The sequence below is a fragment of the Macrobrachium rosenbergii genome, chromosome 12 (genome assembly GCF_040412425.1).
Source record: "Macrobrachium rosenbergii isolate ZJJX-2024 chromosome 12, ASM4041242v1, whole genome shotgun sequence".
Lineage (NCBI taxonomy): Eukaryota > Metazoa > Arthropoda > Malacostraca > Decapoda > Palaemonidae > Macrobrachium > Macrobrachium rosenbergii.
Genome location: NC_089752.1, coordinates 81,123,535 through 81,146,014, shown reverse-complemented (window position 1 = coordinate 81,146,014; position 22,480 = coordinate 81,123,535). Strand labels below are relative to the sequence as shown.

At 38.8% G+C, this 22,480-nt stretch overlaps 1 protein-coding gene across 12 annotated transcripts in view; it reads left to right on the top strand.

Annotated features, from left to right (window-relative positions):
• Nucleotides 1-22,480, top strand: part of LOC136843737 (eukaryotic translation initiation factor 4 gamma 1-like) — a 721,796-nt gene that overhangs the window by 534,801 nt on the left and 164,515 nt on the right. The window contains exon 1 of one of the 12 annotated variants that reach the window (XM_067112384.1): nucleotides 13,493-14,097. The exons of 8 other annotated variants lie outside the window; for them this stretch is intronic. In XM_067112384.1, the coding sequence (XP_066968485.1) occupies nucleotides 14,017-14,097 (81 nt within the window). In that variant the 5' untranslated portion in view covers nucleotides 13,493-14,016. Of the gene's footprint in view, nucleotides 1-13,492; nucleotides 14,098-22,480 lie in introns of those variants that run through there. 3 more of the 12 variants (XM_067112387.1, XM_067112385.1, XM_067112386.1) reach the window with 3 other exon arrangements.

The following is a 22,480-nucleotide window of genomic DNA, read 5'->3' as shown; positions in this document are numbered from 1 at the left end:
GTTTTCCTCCAGAATTATTTTTCTGAAAACTCATATCCCATTTTTGTATTTTACAAAGTTGTGAAAAATTTTTTAAATGAAAAGTTTTGTCCCAGACCGGTGTACAGTACTGCTAGTAAAGATGTAAAGTACATTAAATTGCCTTACCTTGCTCATAGTAGCTATATGGTCTGAAAAAAGTTACAAGAAATACTTAAGCATTGTTTCCCTCAAATCAGTTTCTGGTTTGTTTTCTGTAATCCTTTTACAATAAGATCACTTTTGAGAGAGAAGCCTACTCTGCCTGTGGACCTTAATTCCTGTGTCGTTTTTGTTCACTTGTTCGCAGTGTGGTCTGCGATACGTGGGATCTAGTTCCCGCTGGCTTAGACACAGAATTTTGGAACACAGAGGTCTTTCTATTAGAACTAGGTTTCCCCTTTCCAAACCACCCTTTTCTGCCATTAGAGAACACAGTTTAGCACAGGACCATCCTTTCACTGACCTGGATTTTAGGGTACTGTCTTTTTGTTCAAATAGACTGGACCTTTTAATTTCAGAGTCACTGACTATTAAAAGATGAAGACGGAATTGAACAACAACTTGTCTGGTATTCAACTAGCTATCGTGTAATTTCATAGTAGGCACTCAATTAGGTCGTTAAATATTTTACTTTGTGAGTGGTAGTTTGTTTACATTTCACTTTAGTTTTATTTTCATATTTTTATGTTTGTGTTTTTAATTTTTCGTTATTTTACGTCTCACCCTTTTAGTTTGTATTTACTTGTTCATTTTATATATTTCGTTAGTATTTTTGCTGAAGATTTATTATGACAATTCATTTTATTGTAATTTTATTGATTCTCATCCTTGTCGGTTTTTTCAGCCTGATGATGAGGTTTTATACCTCAAAGCTTGTACAATAAAGAATGTTCTTCCTGGTCTTGGCAATATTATTTATCATCAAGCTAAGATTTCCAAGTAGCCGCCCAATTACCGAGACTATATATATATATATATATATATATATATATATATATATATATATATATATATATATATATATATATATATATATATATATATATATATATATATATATATATATATATATATATATATATATATATATATATATATATATATATATAGATAATATACTTATATATATACATATATAGATATATATATATATATATATATATATATATATATATATATATATATATATATATATATATATATAGATAATATACTGGAATATATATACATATATAGATATATATATATATATATATATATATATATATATATATATATATATATATATATATATATATATATATAGATAATATACTTATATACATATATATATATATATATATATATATATATATATATATATATATATATATATATATATATATATATATATATATATATATAACAATACTTATATATATACATATATAGATATATATATATATATATATATATATATATATATATATATATATATATATATATATATATATATATATATATATATATATATATATATATATATATATATATATATATATATATATATATATATATATATATATATATGTTTAATCCAATAGGAAAAAGACAGGCAGAAGTTCAGTAGTACCAAACAGTCGCTTTTTACACTACTTTTGACGATCGTCAGGGCAGTAAGACGAAAATATAAAGAAGGTTACAAAGTAAACAAACAGAACAAGAATACCAGATGGTCAGTTGTCAAAGGGTAATAAACAGAAAGTTAATCCAGGATAATCCTGGATCGAGCTGTCACAAACCGAACCTAAGACCACACAAAAAGAAATACTAAAGTTTAGGCTTACAAAATCCAAAAACATGTATAACCTTGAATGCCAGATGGTTAATTGGCGGGGGGTAAAAAACAAAAGGTTAATCCAAGCCTAAACTTTAGTATTTCTTGTTGTTTGGTCTTGGATTCGGTTTGTGACAGCTCGATCCTGGATTATCCTGGACTATCTTTCTGTTTATTACTCTTTGACAACTGACCATCTGGTATTCTTGTTCTTTTAGTTTACTTTGTAGCCTTTTTTATATCTGTGTCTCATTTGTGCCACAACGATGCGTTAATAAACGTGGAAGTGCTTGGTACTGAACTTCTGCCAGTCATTTTCTTGTGGGATTCGCTTATACACTGAAGTCACGTGCATCTACTGTGATTTTTAAGCATATATATATATATATATATATATATATATATATATATATATATATATATATATATATATATATATATATATATATATATATATATATATATATATATATATATATAATCCCCCTGAAACAGATAAAAATATTCCTTGTAGGGATATTACGTAATGTTACCGATTTGGTCTGACTTCGGAAGGCAATGGGATTCCGACCCTGTTCTCCCCTTTCTTTTTCTCTCAGCGAGTATTTCACGCGCCCTCTCTCTCTCTCTCTCTCTCTCTCTCTCTCTCTCTCTCTCTCTCTCTCTCTCTCTCTCTCTCTCTCTCTCTCTCTCTCTCTCTCTCTCTCTCTCTTCCACATTAAATTAAAGAAATGAAATGGGTCATCTAAGGAAACGCAATCTTTCCTACAAAAATAGATTTATTATTTAAAGCAACCCAACAAGTAATGAATAAACAAAGCAAAGATTAAAATGCATCATAAATGAAATTGTCAAGTAAAAAACATCTAACTCAAGATTTAGTCTCAGTCCAACTAAAAATCTGATTATGGCTAATAGCCTGTAAATTCAAAAACTCTCACATACTCTATCTTAGACATTGTAAAGTCTAGTCTCGAAAAGTCTACCACATAAAATAACAGACATTGCAAAGGTTTTGCATCTGTCTTTCTCTATGATCACACCAACATGATAACATCATGTTCCTCTCACTATATTCTCATCACACCACCACCACCACCACCGACATCTGTCAAAAGAATTAAGCACAAATAATACTCTCCCAAAAATATGCAAGTGCCAAACATAATAATGAAAAGTCTAAAATGCATGAGTAAATAGCATACTGGTAAAATATAGAACACAATAAAAAAGAACATTGAAATGGTAAAAGACTACATCCACTTCCCACACAAGTTCAAAAATGTCTTGAAACATGGTAAAAAACATAAGTTCACACTTCACACAGTAAAACGAAGAGTCTGAACTCTACCTTATTCTGCCAGTTCTAAGAGCTTGCAACACTCAAAGATAATATCTTCACGATCTCGCTCTAGCTCCGCTAATGAATGATTGAACTAATTTTTGGGCAGAATTAGACACAAAATCTAGATTTCTAACGTACGAACTCATGTACGCACATACCAACTCGGTCATATGACTCGGCTAATATTGTGTGTTCATCAGGTTAACTGCTGAGATGATCAACTATTTGCTGAATGCAACGATTCTGCAAGTGACGGCTTGCCCCAGTTCCATCTCACAGCTAACTCCCTTTCATCACACTATATAACATAGTAATATTAAAGCGGCTGTATTTTCTGAAATATATATAATATATATATATGTGTGTGTGTGTATGGTATATAAATGAATTTTTATCACATCACTGTCACATTTTATATACAAATATTAAGCTATGAATGTCGTTTAGTATCCAGTTTCCACTACTTTGGGAATATCACCGAAGGGGAATTATAAGTGATAAATGCTTTGGTACCTAAGTGACTTGAACACCCAACAGTACCCATTAACGACTACCAATCAACGGCCAAGAATGTTGACTGGAAGTCGTTGATGGGTACTATCAGGTGTTCAAGTCACTTAAGTACCAAAGCATTTACCACTTGTAATTCCCCTTCGGTGATACAGTTGACCCTCGCCTGTTCGTGGTTATCGATTCATGGCTTCACCTATTTGCGGATTTTTCTGTGGAACCCATCTCTAAATTATTCACAGAAAACCCTCCTATTTGCAGTTTTTTTCGTAGAGTCCCATTGCTAGGTAACTACTTGGTTCTTAGCCACGTAAAATAAATCTAATCCTTCGGGCCAGCCCTAGGAGAGTTGTTAATCAGCTCAGTGATCTGGTTAAACTAAGGTATTATACTATACTACTTGTGATAAAATAATGATTTACAGTACTAATTTTCAAATATTAATATTAAGTTTACGTAATAAGAGGACAGTAAATAATAATAAGATTCAACAATAATAATAATAATAATAATAATAATAATAATAATAATAATACTGTACTGTACCTGTAATAATACATCCAGGTACTAAGTACAGTACTGTACCTGTATGTATTAATTTTCAGTTATTAATAATACAGTAATAATACTGTAAAGTACCTGTAATAATCGTAATAAGATTAAATACAGGCACTTCTTCAGGGGTTTGGGGAGGCTTTGGAGGGTCCTTCATCTGTTTGGTAAACATGGTGATAGGCAGCTGTTGTCGCTGCTTTTTCATGCTGATGAGGGTATTATTATAGGGCACCATTGCCACATCAAGGGCATTTGAACACTTCATGGAGAGTTCCATATAAGGATTTTGTGCTGAAACTGCCTCCTTCAGCTCCTTGGCCATCCTCATAAGTTGAAAAAGACTTTCCAAAGACAGGCCCGCATCCTCCTTCTTGTCCCCTGAACCTGGCATGTCTTCTTCCTCACTGGCAGACTTTGTCAGCTCTTCCAAACCCTGGTCCGTCAGGGGGTCAGAGTGGGCATCAGTGAGGGTGCCTACTTCATCCTCAGTGATGTCATCGAAGCCTTTTCCACCAAGAATCTTCAGCAATTGGGCCACCTTATCAGTAGCCAAATGTTGAATTTCTTCAGGAGAGAAGACCTTATAATCGTGCACAGACTCCGGCCACACCTTCTTCCAGCATGCATTAAGGGTCTCCTTCTTCATGTCCTTCAACGGTCGGTCGATGACGGTCAGACGTGCGGCAGTCGTAAATTTACGTCAATACTCCTTCAGCATAAATTCACTGTCAGATCCATTGCATTCACAAGGTGCTCAAGGGAGTTCCAGGTGTAGAGTGCCTTGAAGGCATCGATCACGCCCTGGTCCATAGGCTGGAGGAGAGAGGTGGTGTTGGCAGGGAGGAACTCTAGCTGGACTGCCTCGTAATAAAGATCCAGAGGGTGGCCACCAGCATTATCTGTAATCAGCAACACCTCAAACTCCATGCACAAGTCGTTGAGGTATTGCCTAATGTGAGGGATGAAGCTCTGAGTGAACCAATGATCCGTAAGGGCTTTGATGGTCCAGGCCTTGGCATTGTGCATCCATAACACAGGCAGCAACCCCTTGTTCTTATTCTTGAGGGCCCTGGGGTTTGCAGCCTTGTAAATGAATCCTGGTTTCAGCATGAAGCCACACATTATGAGGTTGACCCTATTCTTTTTTGAACCCAGAGGCTCTGGGTTCATCTTTCATGAGGTATGTCTCATCCATATTGAATACCTGTTCTGGATGGTAGCCCTTGTCCCTGATGATTTTCTTGAAGGTCTTGGGATATTTCACAGCTGCTTCTGTGTCTGCTGACGCTGCTTCCGTATGAAGAGAAACACTTGAGTTGGAACTGTCTCTGGAAGCAGTGGAACCACCCCTTGTTGACCTGAAAACCTTGAGGAGCTGATGATGGTCCTGCTGGTGGTTCTTCCCCTTCTTCCAAAGGTTCGTTGAAGCCCAAGAAGTCTGCCTCTCATGCGTCATCGCCTTCCTGTACATTGCTGCCTTCCATAGCAGTCAAAAACTGCAGGTAGGACTGTCTTGATTTTTCACGAATGACGTTGGTTTCAAGGGGGATGTTCTTACGGCAGTCCTTTATCCAGTACGCCAATGAAGATTCCATCTTAACAATTGTCAGATCACGCACTGTAGAAACTGTTTTTGCACTACCAAAGAAGCTAGCACTAACAGCCTTTATTATCTCTGTCTCTTTCTTATTGAGGTAGCTTACAGTACTCTCATTCACACCAAAATAGTAGGATACAGCTGCGTAACTCTGGTTTTCTTTTAACATATCCAGAAGTTTTACCTTCTCCTTGAATGTCATGACCTCCTCCTGGTGCTTAGGCTGTTTGCCAGAAGCTGTAGAAGGAGCAGGGCACTTAGGAGGCATCTTAGGGCATGATTAAAAGAGATACACAAAGATTAAAAACGACACACAAAGATGTGCAAAGTACACACATATGCAATGACATGCTGGAACAGCAGTGTACACATTGAACTGGCAGAGATGCGGGCTCCTGCCACCCATCTCCACGAGACAAAGCCTTTTGGGGGGGTACAGCCAATCAGTACCAAGGGTACTGCCAATGAGCGCCAAGGAAAATGAATCAGAGCTCAATAACATTTCATTTAAAGTAAAATTAAAATTATAGTTGTTCTTTCCTATTTTTTTTTTTTCTCAAGAATTATGGTATCGATTTTTTCCCATAACTTGGCCTGCAACATTTTTTTCGGTTTGAAGATTGTTTTATTTTAGTACTCAATATTTGTAGGCCTGTACGTTTTGCAAATACCGCATAAAAAAACCATTTATTACGTTTTGTTTATTTGTCATAATTAAAATAAAAAAGAATGTAAAATATCAACCTATACAGTAAATGTTTGGCTAGGCCAATTGATCCTTGCCTGATCTGTGAAAGGCGGGAATCCTATGATATGCATTATGATTTTGTTAATAAATATTTGTGTGGTATTAGATTTTCATAATCAATAATGTATTCTTTTATAGCCATTATGCAAATACATAACTGATCATTTCAGTGTTGAATGACTTCCACTGGCATCTGATAATACCCCCTTAACAGATTCATCTTGCTAAACATTTTCATCCTGTGCATACTGTGCACACAGTTGAACACCACACACATAGGGATTCTTTCTTTCACTGTCACTTTGTTTATTTTCCGATAATTGATACACATTCGCAGTCTCCCATCAGGCTTTCTTACCGGCACAGCTGGACTATTCCAAGCACTCTTACTAGGTTCAATTATTCCTATCCTTTCTAATTCCTCACACTGTTCTTCAATCTCTCTCATTATTGGAGCCAGGAATTGTCGAGGTCTCTGATAAATCGGTGTGTCGTCTGTCAGCCGAATACAGAACTCCAGCAACTTAGCTGTCGCAAAGTCCTCAGCACCTTGACTCGTCACACCCTTTCTTTCCCACAACAACTCATACACCTGCTCCTTCTCTTTCTGGCTCATCTCATTCAGTCTCACTTTTTCCCCAGGCTTTTCTTTACTCCACTCTTCTGACCATTCCCCTTTGCCCATCACATCATATCCCTTAACATGTTTGTCATTACTAAAATTGACCACATTTCTTAAGCTTGCCAACCTATCACCCAGATGTATGCCTCTCTGCCTGCTCTTATCCACATCCCCGCACACCTGTACACACACCTTTGGGTCCTTTACATCCATAATTCCATCAAACACGGGTGACCTGCCTTATTTCATAACACGTAGAGATACCATCCAACATGAATGTCACCCAAACTTTCTGTGCCGGCTCCAACATTGGTTCTCCACCCTACTTTCACACTCCACAAATCTCTTGGCAATTGTATGTCCTCCATTGCATACACCTCCACTCCAGAAACCATCTTCAAACTTACTTGTCCATCCTCCTCCACATACAACTTCACTCTTGTTTCACTCCCCATTTTTATCTATATCATTTCTTGCTCTGGGTAGACTTTTATCCTGTTTTCTTCAAAAATGCATACCCCAGCAACATAATCATACCTCTCATTCACTCTACCCACAATGTAAAAATCATTCTCTACCAACCTTATTCCTGCAACCGTAACTTACTCATCAAACCTCGCACACACCTTTACTTTTAATCCTCCAATCCTTGTTACTTATCCAGCACATTCCCTTCCGTGCTACATTTTCTTTTCTTTTCTCGTACGCCTGTCTGAAAACCACATTTCCGCTACAACCAGTATCAATCAATGCTTTCAATAACACTCCACCACATTCTACTCTAACACAATCAGTGATCTGCTCGTTCCCCAAAACAGACATTCACACTTACAAGCCCTTCTCTCACATGCAACACATTTATCCCTTCCATACCAGAGGGCTCACCATGGTAAACCCCCTTCACACTTAGTTTTCCTTGGGGTTGGGGTTTGGTATGGCAGACTTCCTTCACGTGACCCTCCTCTATTCCTCATCCTTCACACTTACTCAGAGGGTTCTTACATGTCTTGGCAAAATGCCCCCTCATTCCACACTTTCCACAATAACTTCCACTCACTCCCACTCTTCTTCCACTCTGGCAGTCTCACTTGATGTCCCACCTTTCTGCAGCCGAAACACTTCAACTCTTTTGCTTGTGGCAGTCCACAAACATATGCCCTCTCTTTCCATAGCCTAAACACTGGCTTTCACATGCCCAGTCCTTCTGCACATGTAACACTCCTTATCACTACTATTCACTCCCATCTGATTTCCCCTCACATACACATTCGTTCTACTCACACTTCCACTCCTAAACCTCACTGGGCTTCTGCCCCAGCTCCTTTCCCATTATTCCCCACATTCACTTGTAAAGGCTTTCTTTCTCTTTCCATTCAGTCTCTCCTACACACCTCCAACAAGGCTAACATTACACCTATCTCCTCACTTGCCACAGCGTCCTTATCTGGCCTTCCATTTACCACCTCAGACCCAACGTACATCTCCTTTGGTTCATCATCATCTACTCTCAGGTCTTCTAGGATCTCTAAAACATCCTCCCAATTTAAGCTCTTCCCCAACCACTGCTTCCTACCTTTTTTCTTTTCATTCAAAATTACCCTAATCTTCTCAGGAATGGTGGCCAAGAACTTCTGCATGAGGTATTTGTTTTCCTCAATTCCTTCCTCTCCATAGTTCCTTCTGGCTAAAGCTTCTCCTCTCCAGCTTTCATCTTCGCCTCCTCAAACCTATCATCCTTCTTGTATACAACACTTCCCTTCATTCTCTTCATCTGCCTAATTACTGTAGCTTTCATGGACTCGTACACTGGCTCACCTTCACACAGACTTCTATATCACATCTTTAACCGCCCATCCAAGAACTCTCCCAGCCACTTCATCCACACACTATCATTCTTCCCATACTTTTGTCTACAATACTTCTCATACTCATCAAAAAACTCACATGTCTCTTCCCTTCCCGATGCAAAATTTCTCATTCAGGGAAACCTCCCTCAGGAACACTGTTTTGGCCTCTTTCTCCTCTGCCTCACTCAAACCTTCACTACTACTACTACTACTATTACTACCACTTCCACTCTTCCAATCATTCTCAACTTCCGAGTCTGAGCTACCCCTCCAAATCCAGGAACTCTACTCCTCTTTCCTCATACCTCTCCCCTTTCATGTTCTCTTCTTCTTTCCCTTTCTTACTTTTCTCTCCCTCATCACTTTCACTCACTGCACTCATACTGTCATCATCCATGGCGGGTACTCCCTTACTCTTACTTCACAACTCTTTCCCTTTCTCAGGGATTTTCTCCTTTGCACCTTTTACCTCATCATTCTCACTTCCCTGGTCCCTTCCCAACACCAGGCCCACTCTTAGCCATTTTCTTCACTGTCTCACACTTTCTCATCCATTGCCTCCATCCTTGTAACCATCCGGGGCTTCATCGTTCACGACAGCCTAATACCACCTCTGCTTCCAACCTTGCTCCCCTCCACCTGACCCAGCACCTTCCAAACCTGCTCCCTCTGCCATCTCCAGTTATGTGACCCACTCTTACTTGACTTGAGGCCCCACATTGGGTGCTAAATTATCATGTAGACTTTTTGTTTAATACACAACTGGTGCAGTATAATGGGAACAGATTTGGGGGTTATTAAATGAAACTCTGACTTTCCTTAACCTATTTAGTACTTTAGCTGAACCTAACCTTAACACTATATTTATCAAAACTTATACCAGCCTTAATCTTAATACTATAGTTTTCCCCCAACTATCAAAAGAACCTTAACATACAGAACTGTAACTTAGGCTACTTTGATTATCAGTCTTAATACTACAAGGAGTACCTAAAAGAACCCTGACCTAATTAAAGAACCCGAATCTGACTCCCCAACCTTAATGTACAATCCTCCCACAACTATCAAAAGAACCCCAACACTACAGTTTTCCCCCAACTATGGTCTTTTTGAGACTTCTTCAGATTGGAAGCCAGCTTGCTCAACTTCAACCACTTAATATTATTTTGTCGATTGGGAATCAACTCGCTCAACATCAACCAGTGTTATTTTGTTGATGGTATTCTTCTTCCAATTCGAGAGATCAACACCTAGTTTTGTTCCTTTCCAACTGCTGTTGAACTTTCTTTGCTGCAAATGTGTCGAAATCGATACCCTTTAGGATTTAGCATCGTATATGGAGGAATAGGGAGAAGAGTGGCCTGACCAAGTTTTTTTTTTTTTTTTTTTTTTTTGCAACTGGCAGTTTCACGTTCTCGCCCTATATTCCTTATGACTTCTCTGCCTTATCCCTTCCTCTGTTTTCAACTGCTCTTCTAATTGCCTCTTTTCTTTGATTTCTTTCTTCTTACCATGTTAGGTGAAGGGGAGCTCCTTACTCTGCGCTAACCCACTCAAGCAAACCAAGTAAGAAAAGAAAAAATAAACATTTACATTAAACATTCACAACAAAACACACATAACAAAAAACATAACAGCAAAAAAGAAAAAAAAGTCAATCACACAAACCCATTTTCCATATTACCACCACAAAGTGAACCTAATTTATGAAAAACTTCATTGCAGTACCATGGAACACTCCTGACTTCATGCATATTTTATTTTTTTCATATTTAGGCAGATGTGTATTATAATTGTATTTCAGGGGATAATATAACTTTTCCTTTTGATAATCAGCAGAACTTATTTTAGCTCGATAAAACAACCATTGCTAAATTATTTAAGATGAAAAGAGCCACAGATTACACACACACACACACACACACACACACACACACACACAAAAAAATCGATAAAGTAAAAAAAATCGATAAATTAGACTGTACTACAGAAACAATTTGTCAGTGCGTTAGGCTCATGATCGAGGTGAATATAATTACTGTACAGATAGCTAATATTTTTGTTCATATACTGTTAGATTTTCTACTCGACAAGTCTTTCATTTGTATCCATTTTAGATATTTTGTTGCTTGAACTCTGAACCAAAACATATTTTTCAATTCACTTCATATAAAGAGGAAAAGTTTCCATGCAAAATGCGTCCATTGCACTTCAGCTGGTGAAGAAGGAAATAGTTGACCGAGTCCAGCATCTGCTGCTTATCCGTGTGTGTGTGTGTGTGTGTGCGCGTGTGTGTGCCCCCAAAGAATTTATTGTCCACGTGAAATAATACCAAAATCACGAAGTCAGCAACTAAAGACTGGTGATAATCTCATCGAACTTTATGACGACCCTAGCCTGCTCTGATGAAGTAAAAAATAAAAAATGAATCATAATTGTGGACAGATTTGTGCTTGCGTTTTACGAAAGTGGTTTCGAAGACAAGACGTTTTGTAGGTGGTTATATCGCATATCGAGTAATTATTATGTTTCTAATCTGCTAATAGAAACAGAAAGGAAAGGAATTAGTGCTATAAATTAGTAAACGTAGACAAAAGTTTTAATCCGAGTCGGATTTCAGTGACAGTCGGTGCTCTTTCTATCTCAAGTATGACCTTGTTTTAGCATATATTCAAATATAACTACAAAAGTCTGATTTCAGAGATAGAACTAGCCCACATCCAGCCGGTCATGAAATGAAAAGTGGAACACTGCAACAGTTATAAGTCAAGACCTATATCAGGCTTACAACAGTTTTCATTAGATATGTTTTAGCAATGGTGATCGTGGCAGAGAAAGTAAATCACTCGTGCAGTACAACCTTATATCTACTGTAGGGGCAAGGGAGAGTGCCCATCGTTGCCACAATTTGTCATTTTTGTTTAAACTAACCTATGATCTAGTTTTCTCATTAACATATTATTTAAAGTCCTTTGAGGACTCTTAAATTATACATGGCAGTGACTAATTGAAGCAAATAGTCACTATCATTCATAATCTAGATTTCACGTAGGAATTTTAATACGGGCTTAAATGGTAATGGGAAAACTAAATTATAACTGGCATTCATAATTTAGACTCCTCACAGGAATTTAAATAAGGGATTCGATGTTAATGAGAAAACTAAATCATAGGTTAGTTTAGACAAAAGGAGGAATTTAAATAAGGACTAGAAAACTAAATCATAGGTAAGTTTGGGTTTACGACTAAGACAGGAATTTGAATAAGGGCTTAAATGGTAATGAGAAAACTAGATCATTGATTAGTTTAGACTTGAGACAAAGAGGGGACACCGAAATTGGGGCATGGGTAGGCACTCTCCTTTGCGCCTAGGTACTTTATAAGCAGTGGCGTAACCAGCGTTAGTGGCGCCCAATTCCCGTGCTAAAAGTGCACAAGTGGTGAAAATTAAACGAACATTTTAAGCCGTAACATCTCGGTCACTTCTTCCATTTCATACAACGGAGCCCTACGAGCTTTGTTAGAGGCGAATTCGCTAATAACCTGCTTAAACATACCAAAGTGCTACTGGGTATAAGGATGAAAATATATGCACCCTTGCTAAAAGGCTGAATGCCATTTGAATTCAATTACCAAGCCTAATGTTATCTTGCCATTATTCTTAATAAGGACTGATTCTTCGCAAGTGAAGGGCGCAATCATAAAACCAAATTAAGAAAAACACAGATGGTTAGAGTGATGCATCCAAGAAACAATGATAGTTTATTCCTTCGGTATTTTTCGTATAGATGTAGAGAATTACCTAAACAGAATTTGTAACTTAGTCTTGATATCCACTCTGAGCTGGCTGCCCCCTTTGGAATGTTGCCAGATGTCAGTTAACATTGTCAGGTAAAGTAATGAAAAGTTTACCCCAGTGTTGTGATATCTTTACAGTGTGATAAAGAATAGAAAATCGAAATGTGTAAAAAGAAAATCACAAGGCACTTGGACTGGCCAGTAAGTTGTCCCAGAAAAAATAAAAATAAAATGTAGACACACATGAAGAAATTTTGACGTAACCATAATAAGGAAGAAAAGGAACTGAAGAAAACTACACACTAACAGACAGGCAAGTGGAAACCTCTACATAGGCCGAACGAGGACCTCCAGAATAATGATGTTGGCATTATAATTAGATTGTCATGTTTACCTATTCAGACATGCTTGCCTGCATACCATGTATGTTGAGTTGGTACAATACATAATATAAAATGGCAAGTCCAATGGACACGAAGGATGTTGGATGCAAGTTTTGTTTGCACCTTGAGAGAGAGAGAGAGAGAGTCTCAGAGAGAGAGAGAGAGAGAGAGAGAGAGAGAGAGAGAGAGAGAGAGAGAGAGAGAGAGAGAGAGAGTGAGTTCTCCTCCAAGTTTTGTGGCCGCTGACGTAGCTGTGATCACGTGACCGGGTAAAGGCAGAGGCTCCTGGCGGCGAGCGGAGGAAGCTCATTGCCACATGTGCACCGATACTGCTGGTAACGCTCGACAGTGAGTTCGTCCCCGATTGCATTTCATATTGTGCACGTGATTCTTGATTTGCTGCCCTTCATCCCTAACCTATTCCTATTTGTGCCTTGGCGTAGTCTTGCGAGCGTTGACGCGAGAAGCGAAGTCAGGCGGAGAGGCCGACGAGAGCCGCAGGAAGGACCGATTGTCGTCCAGACGAAGACGACGAAGAGGAGGAGAAAGAGGTGATAGATAGATAGAACAGAACAGAAAAGACCCGATCGCTCGTAGGAGGCGGCGAGAGTGAGTGAGTGAGTCTTGTGTTGTGAAAGTGATGTTTACTCTGTGCACCTTCGCTGTAATGTGTTGGCTGTAACTAAACATATGGCCGTGCAGTGGAACGCTTGTACATTTACCTTACCCTCCATAACCCAAAACCAGTACCAGCAGAGTTTTGGCAGCTGAGTTATGTTTCCCAACGGATACTCAAATGGGTACACGCCGGCGGGGCCCATGCCCAGTGGCACCGGGGTTCCCTCCTACATCGTGGTGAGTAGCCAGACCTACCTACCTTCCTTCCTTCCTTCCTTCCTTCCTTCCTAACTTCCTTCCTTCCTTCGTTGTGTGTAGCCTAGCGGCAGTTACCTTTGTGCAGCCTGACGCACTTCCTGGGTGCCTTGTGTTGCCTGGCCTTGCCCAGTTAGCCTAACCGACACCAAGCCACCCGTTTTCTAGTTAGGCTAGGTTAAGTTAGTTTGGAATCTCCATTGGGCACTCCAGGCGTACGGTAGGGCATCCTTGCAAGGGAAGGGTAGGGTCTCCTTAATTTGGGAGTCATATTTTAGGTGGCAGTTTGCGAACGGCAGCAGTGCTAGGCTAATCTCATGTTTGGGGTGGTTGGCCCTGAAGCAATATGAAGGACGCTGGTCCAAATTTGGGCCAGGTTAGCCTGGCCCTGATCAGTCATTCTTTATCTGTTAGGCTAAGCATCGCTTGCCCATAGCGTGGTCAGCGGCCCAATGTCAGTTTTCTCAAAGTTGTAAGTGCAGTGTATATATAGGCCAGTATACTGCACTGAGGCAGCCTTTTTTTGGTCTAGCTTATTGGCCTCTTGTACTGTATGTCAAGGTTTGAATAACAGAACAAAGTGTCAGTACAGTATAGGGTAGCTCCGCGTCGCCGGCGGCATTATAACTTGACTTTTTCTACAGTTTTTTGGTTGCTAATTATGAACTTACCTTTCATTTTTTGGCGCTCGAGTCTAATTAACCTGTAATTAACCCCCGAAGTCCATCCAACAAGGGGTTTCCATACGCAATCTTCACAAGACAGAGCACTGTAAAGTCTGTTTCAAACGGTTCATATCCCGTCCAGCAAGTTTGATAATTTGTTAACGTATGGGTACCCAACTCCCCGCGGGCCAGTACTAAACACGGCGAAGGGACATTCCACTTGGCTGGCAACAAACAGATGCGCTGCCAGTATCAGAACCCCTAAAAGTGTAGAAAAAACCAGTTGAAAAGGTAAAAACAGGTGCAGAGCTAATATATGGAAATACCCAGTACTGTATAGGCTACATGCAGTGATGTGTTGTTTTTATTAATGCATCAGAAAAACATAGCCATTTTTAATGATATATAGTTATTAGCACAATGATAATTCTTTGTTTTTGAACGAGGATTGTAGTTGGTTGTCTTCCAGGATAAGTAGGCTAGATTTATAGATTTTTATGTCGACGTAGTGTCTGCGGACGAGTGTAAGCTCGGCAATACAGTTCCTGTTGCAAAGAGTGGCATATCTGCAGACTGCAGTAACTGCTGGCCACTCTCTATACTCCCTTTGCTCTCCAAAGTTGCAGAAAAACTTAATCTTAAGCCTCTATGTAAGTCTGTAGAATCTAAAGGATTGTTAGTGGTTTATAGTGGTTTAAAAATAAGTTTTTCAAAGGAGGCCCAGCAAAGAAGACTGCAGTGGTATGGCCATGTGATGAGAAGGAATGAAACATATGTAGGGAGGAGAGTGATGCAGATGGAGGTGCCGGGGGGGAGAATGAGAGGACGACTGAAGCAAAGGTGGATGGATGTGATTAAAGAAGATCCGTGAGACAAACAGTTGTCAGAGGACGATCTGTTTGACCGAGCCAGGTGGGGGGAAAGCTATCAGGAGCATCGACCCCACATAGAAGTGGGAAAAGATGCAGAGAAAAAAGAAGATTCTAAAGGAGTGTTAGCTGATAGTCATCATGCATATAGAAAGCAGTTAGGTACCTACGATGCACTTTTAGACTTGACTTGCCATTTGCAAATGGACTTTGATAGGTGTTTTGAGTGCAGAGTAATTCAAATAAATTTTAGTGTTGCTTTCGATTTAGTAAATCACAAGGCACTTATAGACTTCAGTATCTTGGAGTGGGTGGATAAGTTATAGGATTACTTAAGATTTCCTTACAGGTAAGCAGCAGCGAGTTGCTGTTGATGGAATTTTGAGTGAACCTGCAGCGTAGTGTTCTTTGTCCACTTATTTTTGGTGTATACAAATATGGTTGTTGGCTTGGTAAAGAAAATTGTTCAGCATGCCAGTGATGCAACATTTGCATAGTAAAGTCTCCACTTGTGAGAAATGAAGCCACTCTCAGCTCAGCCTCAATCGGAACATGGACCGGATCAGTGAGTGGTGTACAGTAGTCAGTCTATGGGGTATGAGGCTGAACTCCAGTAAAAAAAAAAAAAAACTTGATCTTGTACAGATTCCCCACCCCATCCTCCCCCTCAGATGGATTGTAACTTGAGAAACATCTAATGAAAGTTCAGCAAAAATGCCTCACCTAAGTTAGGTATTGTTCGTAAGGCCTCATATATTTGTAATAGTGATAGTCAGTGCAACCTGTTTTAGGTTATTTGTATTAACTTACTAGAATACTGATCTCCAGCATTGATGGCTGCTTCTGCCAGAGATTTAACTTTTTAGGTAGAGTGGTTTGTGTTTCCCAATAGTAGCAGTCATGACTTGGAGTATTGACAGATGGTCTCTTTGACAGTTTTTCATAAGCCAGATTCCAACAGAAATCTTTCACATTCACAATAGGTTGCTGATCCCCTTTGCCTGCCAAGAGCTACCAGATTTGCTGAACAGCAGCACCAGTATTCAGTAAATGTGCCACGTGGTCGAACTTCTCAGTTCCAGAGGTCCTTTATTCCTCACAATGTTGGACTGGAACAGCTTCCCAGAGTATGTTGTGCAATTGGAACTTCAAAAGTTCAAGCAAAGATGCAATGCATTACTACCCTAATACTATTCCCCTTACATTTTAATACATTGTTATTTTTATTTATTTTTTAAGTGGGACCTCTAATTTATATATTTCCATTTACCACATCTTACTTCCAAATGAACACCATGTTCTTTGGAAGCTTGAATTTCAAGTCAGTGGCCCCTATGGGCTTGTTCCATATGAATAGGTGTCTTCTGATTAATAGTAATAATAACAGCTTTGTGGAATGCTGTGTTTAGGCTTAGTACCAACCTCTTAGGGGAGAATGCAAAAGCATTAAATGGTAAATTTCTCAAATGACGTCTGTAAATTTTCCAAAATATCTCACAAGCACATCTGTAAGTGTCCCAAAATATCTCGCATGCACTGCATTATATACACCCTTTTCTATATTCTATAAAAATTTGTGATACTCCATGCAGACTTCTGTAAAATTACCTTACCTCTTGATGATGGATTTATCCATTGAACAGATACCAGATGTGCAAAGATTACTACAGGTAATTTCATCAGATCTTAATTTAATGGCTTATTTTTTTACCAATTAGGCCTGAGGAGAGTTTCCTGGGTCCAGATTTATATAGGCCTACTGTTATATAATGAAAGGAGTGGGTAGAAGTGAGGAGAATTTGTGAATCATGTCAAGTGTACAAGATGGAACATCGAAATGCCTCTGCAGTGAAAGGAATTTTAACCTGAAATTTGTATACATTAGAATTGTTACCTTATAGCCTATTGCATAACATTCGTATGCATGTCACCACCCTTGAAATACGTCTTTGTGATATGCTTTTGAGCAAGGTATGATCTGTGGAAGTGTGTTTAGTTCGTTTGCTCTTCACCCTAGTTTTTAACACCTTAGTTTTTAACTAAAGTATTAATTTGAAATATTTGAAGCTCATTGGGAATTGGTTTAGGTATTACTAGTTAGAAGTTTCAGTATTACATGCAAAATAGTTGTGTAAACCTTGCTCTGCAATATATGTCCTTATGGAGAGGTCCAGACCTCCTGCTTGGTTAGGGTAGGATACATAATAATTGAAATGTTTGATGTGCCCTAAGCAGGCTGTTTTGAGCTCTTGAGTGATCAAAAGGACATGTTTAGCCGGATACTGTGTAACTTTTACCTTTGGTGATTGCATACTGCTCTTCAGTGGTGAAACTTTCATCTACAGTAGACTACCCCTTTTTAAGGAGAAGTTAATGATGCTCTGGGACATTATGAAGGACTCAGGTGAAATTAAAGCTATTAAAAAAAGGGAGATAGAAAATTTAAATGAATGTGCAAAGTACTATTATTATGGAAATATAAACTATACTGCAGTTGCAGTAGGAATTTGAACTACCAGATGAAAGTGAAATGTGCAGTTAACAAATAAGCTAAAGAATGAAACATGTCATAGAGTAATGTAACAGATGAGTCCTGAAAAAAAAAAGTATGGAATGGTAGTGCATAATAAGGTCAATGCTTTGGGTTACTAGGCCACTTACTCTAGTATGTCAAGGTTTGATTAAGCTCACATTGCTGTATATATGTATCTGCTGGACAAGGCTTACCCAGGTTAGTTACATTGCTGTACTGACGTTTAGAGCACTTAGGAGATTAATCATTTAAAAAAAAAATAGTAGCAGCAGCCTTTAAAATCCTTTGGAAAGGACTAGTTAGCAGCAAACAGCCTCGGTGGTGTCCAGGCATGGGCTGGTAGCAGTTGAACACTGATCATTTAGTAAGGCTATTATGACAGTAATACCATTGACAGCTTGCATAGAAATTGAATATTTTTTAAACTCTACAGTAGATTTTGAATATTGATTGTGCTGGATGCTGGTCACAACGTGATCACCACCATATGGCATACACACCAATATCATAGTCATATTGATATGCTGTGTGATACAAGAATTCTGGATTTTTATGCATGTTAATCCCTAAATGGAAAATACCTAATGACATTTGAAATTTCAGAGCTGATAACATAATATGGCGTGTCCAACCAACAACGGAAAACTCAATCCTTAAGCAGTGATTTGAGACAGCTGGTATTTTGATCGTTGTGTCGATACAAGCTTGAAATTTGGTAGTATTATTAGATTATAAAAAATTTCAAGGTGGCCACTTGGTATGAGACATATTTGAGGATGTTCGGCGCTCATGCATGTTAATGACTATGAAGCTATGCTCTGGCCATGTTGATGACTTAAGAAGCTATGCTCTGACCATGTTGATGACTATAGTAATGTAGTGCTTATAGTGATGAAGTGAAGGATAGCACAGGCACTGCAAAGGTGTTCAAGCTATTTACTTTCGGACAGAATGTCAGAAGGGTCATCAGGTCATCCTTGTCAAGAGAAGGTGGCTATAGCTTTATAGTGGTAGGAGCTGATGAGGTCTGTAGTGGACACTTTCTGCTCCTTGTGAAGGAACAGTGTAATTGGCAGTGCTTTTTCTTTACCTTTTGAGTTTGTCATACACTTCAGATATTGAACACCAGCCTAGGATTGTAGGCTCTGATCAGCTTTTCATACTCTGCGGGAAATGTGGTGATTCATTTTAACTGTCCTGTACTAGCTGCAAATGATTTTTTATATCAGCTTTATTGCTGAATTTTTCATACAGGGATAAGGCCTTGTGTCATAGAACATTTCTATTGATAGGAACCCTCTTTTGTCATATCTTCTGTACATGTGTGTTGCGCTGCTTCTGTTTTTACCAGCAATGGCCTGCACTGTTGAACCTACCCTTGCACTTGTGGACGGTGTAGCAAACCTTTCACTCATGCATTTCCTGTGCTTGGTTTCTTGAATCTCTGATTCATTCTTGACTAATTATCTAGTGATGTTGGCATAAGATATTTAATTTCAGTCTAAAACCTTCACTTTTTCTGCTCAAGTAGGCACATCACGGGTCCTCTTGGACTAGCTATCATTACCACTGGAAAGACTTGATGCACGCTTGCGAGCCATTACATAGGTTTATTAGGGTCTCTTTGTAGCAAAAGAAACTTGGTGGGCACTGATGTATCGGAGATGAACACTGCAGTATAAGGCTATGTTGGGACTGAATGTGGTGTTGTGCTTCTCAAAAGACCAAGGGTTGGGTGTGGGTAGCTTCTGGTCAAAACAAACATACTGTACTGCTTTAGTACCAGCATTGCCTATCACTGTTTTGATCACGTTTTCATGTGTTGGTATGGTGCACGGAATTTGAAAGTTCAAATAGTCCTCCTTCCCTTTCTGACTTAACTGCAGGTTAGCACTCTGACTTACGATATTTCACTATTGAATTGTTCCTCCAAGGTGGTTAGTACTGTCAGTGTACCTCGTGTGGTGCACTGTAGGCATTAGTTAGGGTATTATACAAGTAACTTACACAGTTGGTGTTCAGGGCTCGTCTTGTGTGCGAGCCCCAAATATCAACATGGGAGAGAAGGCTCTGCTTGAGATGACCCTGCCCTGGGCAGCCAATCATAATTCAGCACCGATCAAGACCCCCCCTATAAGTACTGACCCGAGCACCTTATTTCTCCAGATCTTCTGCAACCACATCCAGAGGATGACCAACGAGGTGGTTGAAACATGGTGATGGTACCTGAAGTAGAACCTGAATCCAGATGAAGGATTTTTGATTGGATATTTCAAAAAAGACTTCCTGCATTCCACACTATCCTTTTTCCAATATGAATATCGGCCAGTTGCTGACTAACATCGCTGAGCCCAAAAAGCGAATCTTAAGGAAAATAGAAAAGACAGTGTAAGATGAATTCGCATAATACAGCCATCCTTTTTAATAAGATCTGTTTAAAAGAGGTTCTACTCCCTTCAAATAATAATAATAACTGTAATTACAAAATTCGTATGTGGTACGTATTTTAAACATCTTTCCCTCATGTTTCCCTCATCTTTTGTTCAAGCCTGAAGGCAAAGCTGTCAGACATGTCTATTTAACATGACAAGAAGGGAGTTGCTGATTAGCGGGTCAGAGGTTTCTTACAATTCTCTCTCTCTCTCCTGTAGTTAGCGCAACCTGTGTATTACTGTTTCTCTGTATGTCTTTAACCCTTTAACCGTTTAGTACGTATCTATACGTAGTGTGCCAACGCTGCCTGAGCCGTTTAGTACGTATATATATGGGAAGCATATGTTTTGACCGTGGCGTTTAGTACGTATATATACGATTGAATTTTCTTGCCGTCCTCTCAAGGTTAATCCACTAAAATATGTTTTCTCTAGGTCCCAGGAAGTGTTGTTCACCATATCCAAACAGAAACACTTCCTCCCGAACCCCCTTTTTATCATAATTTTTCTGATTTTCTATATGTAATGTGGGAATTTGCCAGTCACTTGGCATCATCTCTGTAGCGAGACAACACTTTGCTAGGCTGGTTCGTTCTCTTACACAAATTTTGGTCTTTTGACACATGGGGTAGAAGGGCCATTCTTCTTCGTCTTAGCGTGCTTTTTTCCCATTTTCCATATGGGGTAAGCACGATGCCTTCTTTACGAAGGACTTTATTTGGCGTTGTCGTAGGCCGTAGCCTCGATCGGCTGCCCTGCCTGACATCGCTTAGACCCCGGTAACGATGTGTACGTGTATCGTGCCAATCCCCAGCTCCCTTTCTCCCAAGCAGCGAGGAGAACTGGGCGGGTAGGTCGACAGTTTGAGACGTGTGAGGTGTCTGTTATGTTTTTAGAAGATGTTGGAGTGGCTTTGTGTATATGTGTATTAGTCTGTAACACCCATTTGCTTTTCAGCAAACCTATCCGTTGATTACATACATAATGGGGTAGAAGGGCCATAATCCTATCTAATCCAACTTAGTATTGGTAATGAGTTACTTTCTTCTCTGTTTTTCTTTTCCAGCTCTAGCGCAAATGGAAAACGATAAGTAATTGTAGTTTGTTGACATTATTCCAACTGAAATATGAAAAATGTACTCGCTTGACTGTTTTATTATTTTATGATACGTTCAGTGTGTGTGACTGAATGCCGGGTACACTTCATTCTGAATAACGACCGAAAGCTGTTATGTTTATTTATTCTAAATTGTTAAAGTTGGCAATAATTATGATTTATTTCATCAGTTTAACTTTAGTTTTTCATAAAAATTACTCCAGATGCTGTCTATTATCTTATGTCGCTATACACGTGTGTATATATATTATATAACATTCGAATATCTAATTGTCATTACTTATGGATAAATTCTGGAATTTCACAGGTCACAGGGTTAGATCCTGGAATTTCACAGGTCACAGGGTTAGATCTAGAACAAACTTAATTTCAAACATGAAACAATACACAAAGACCATAATCTAAATGAAAGTTACGTAAAAAATTCTTGCACAAGACAAAGCTGAAAATTCATCCAACAGTGAGAATGATGAAAACGACAACAGAGGGCTAACAAGGTGAAACACAGTAAAGTGAGGCCTATATTTGATGATCGTGAACAGATTGCCAGTAATTTCCAGGCCTAAGATTTCCTATTTCACAACAGTGGCACTTTCATTAGGCTACATTGATAAAGGAAAATCTGTAAAAACAGATGATGAAATTTATCGGTATCACCATTCTCGAGAGAGAGAGAGAGAGAGAGAGAGAGAATGTTCTTTACCCTCCTTTGAACACTTGATGTCATATATGTCATACAGTCATTCAAA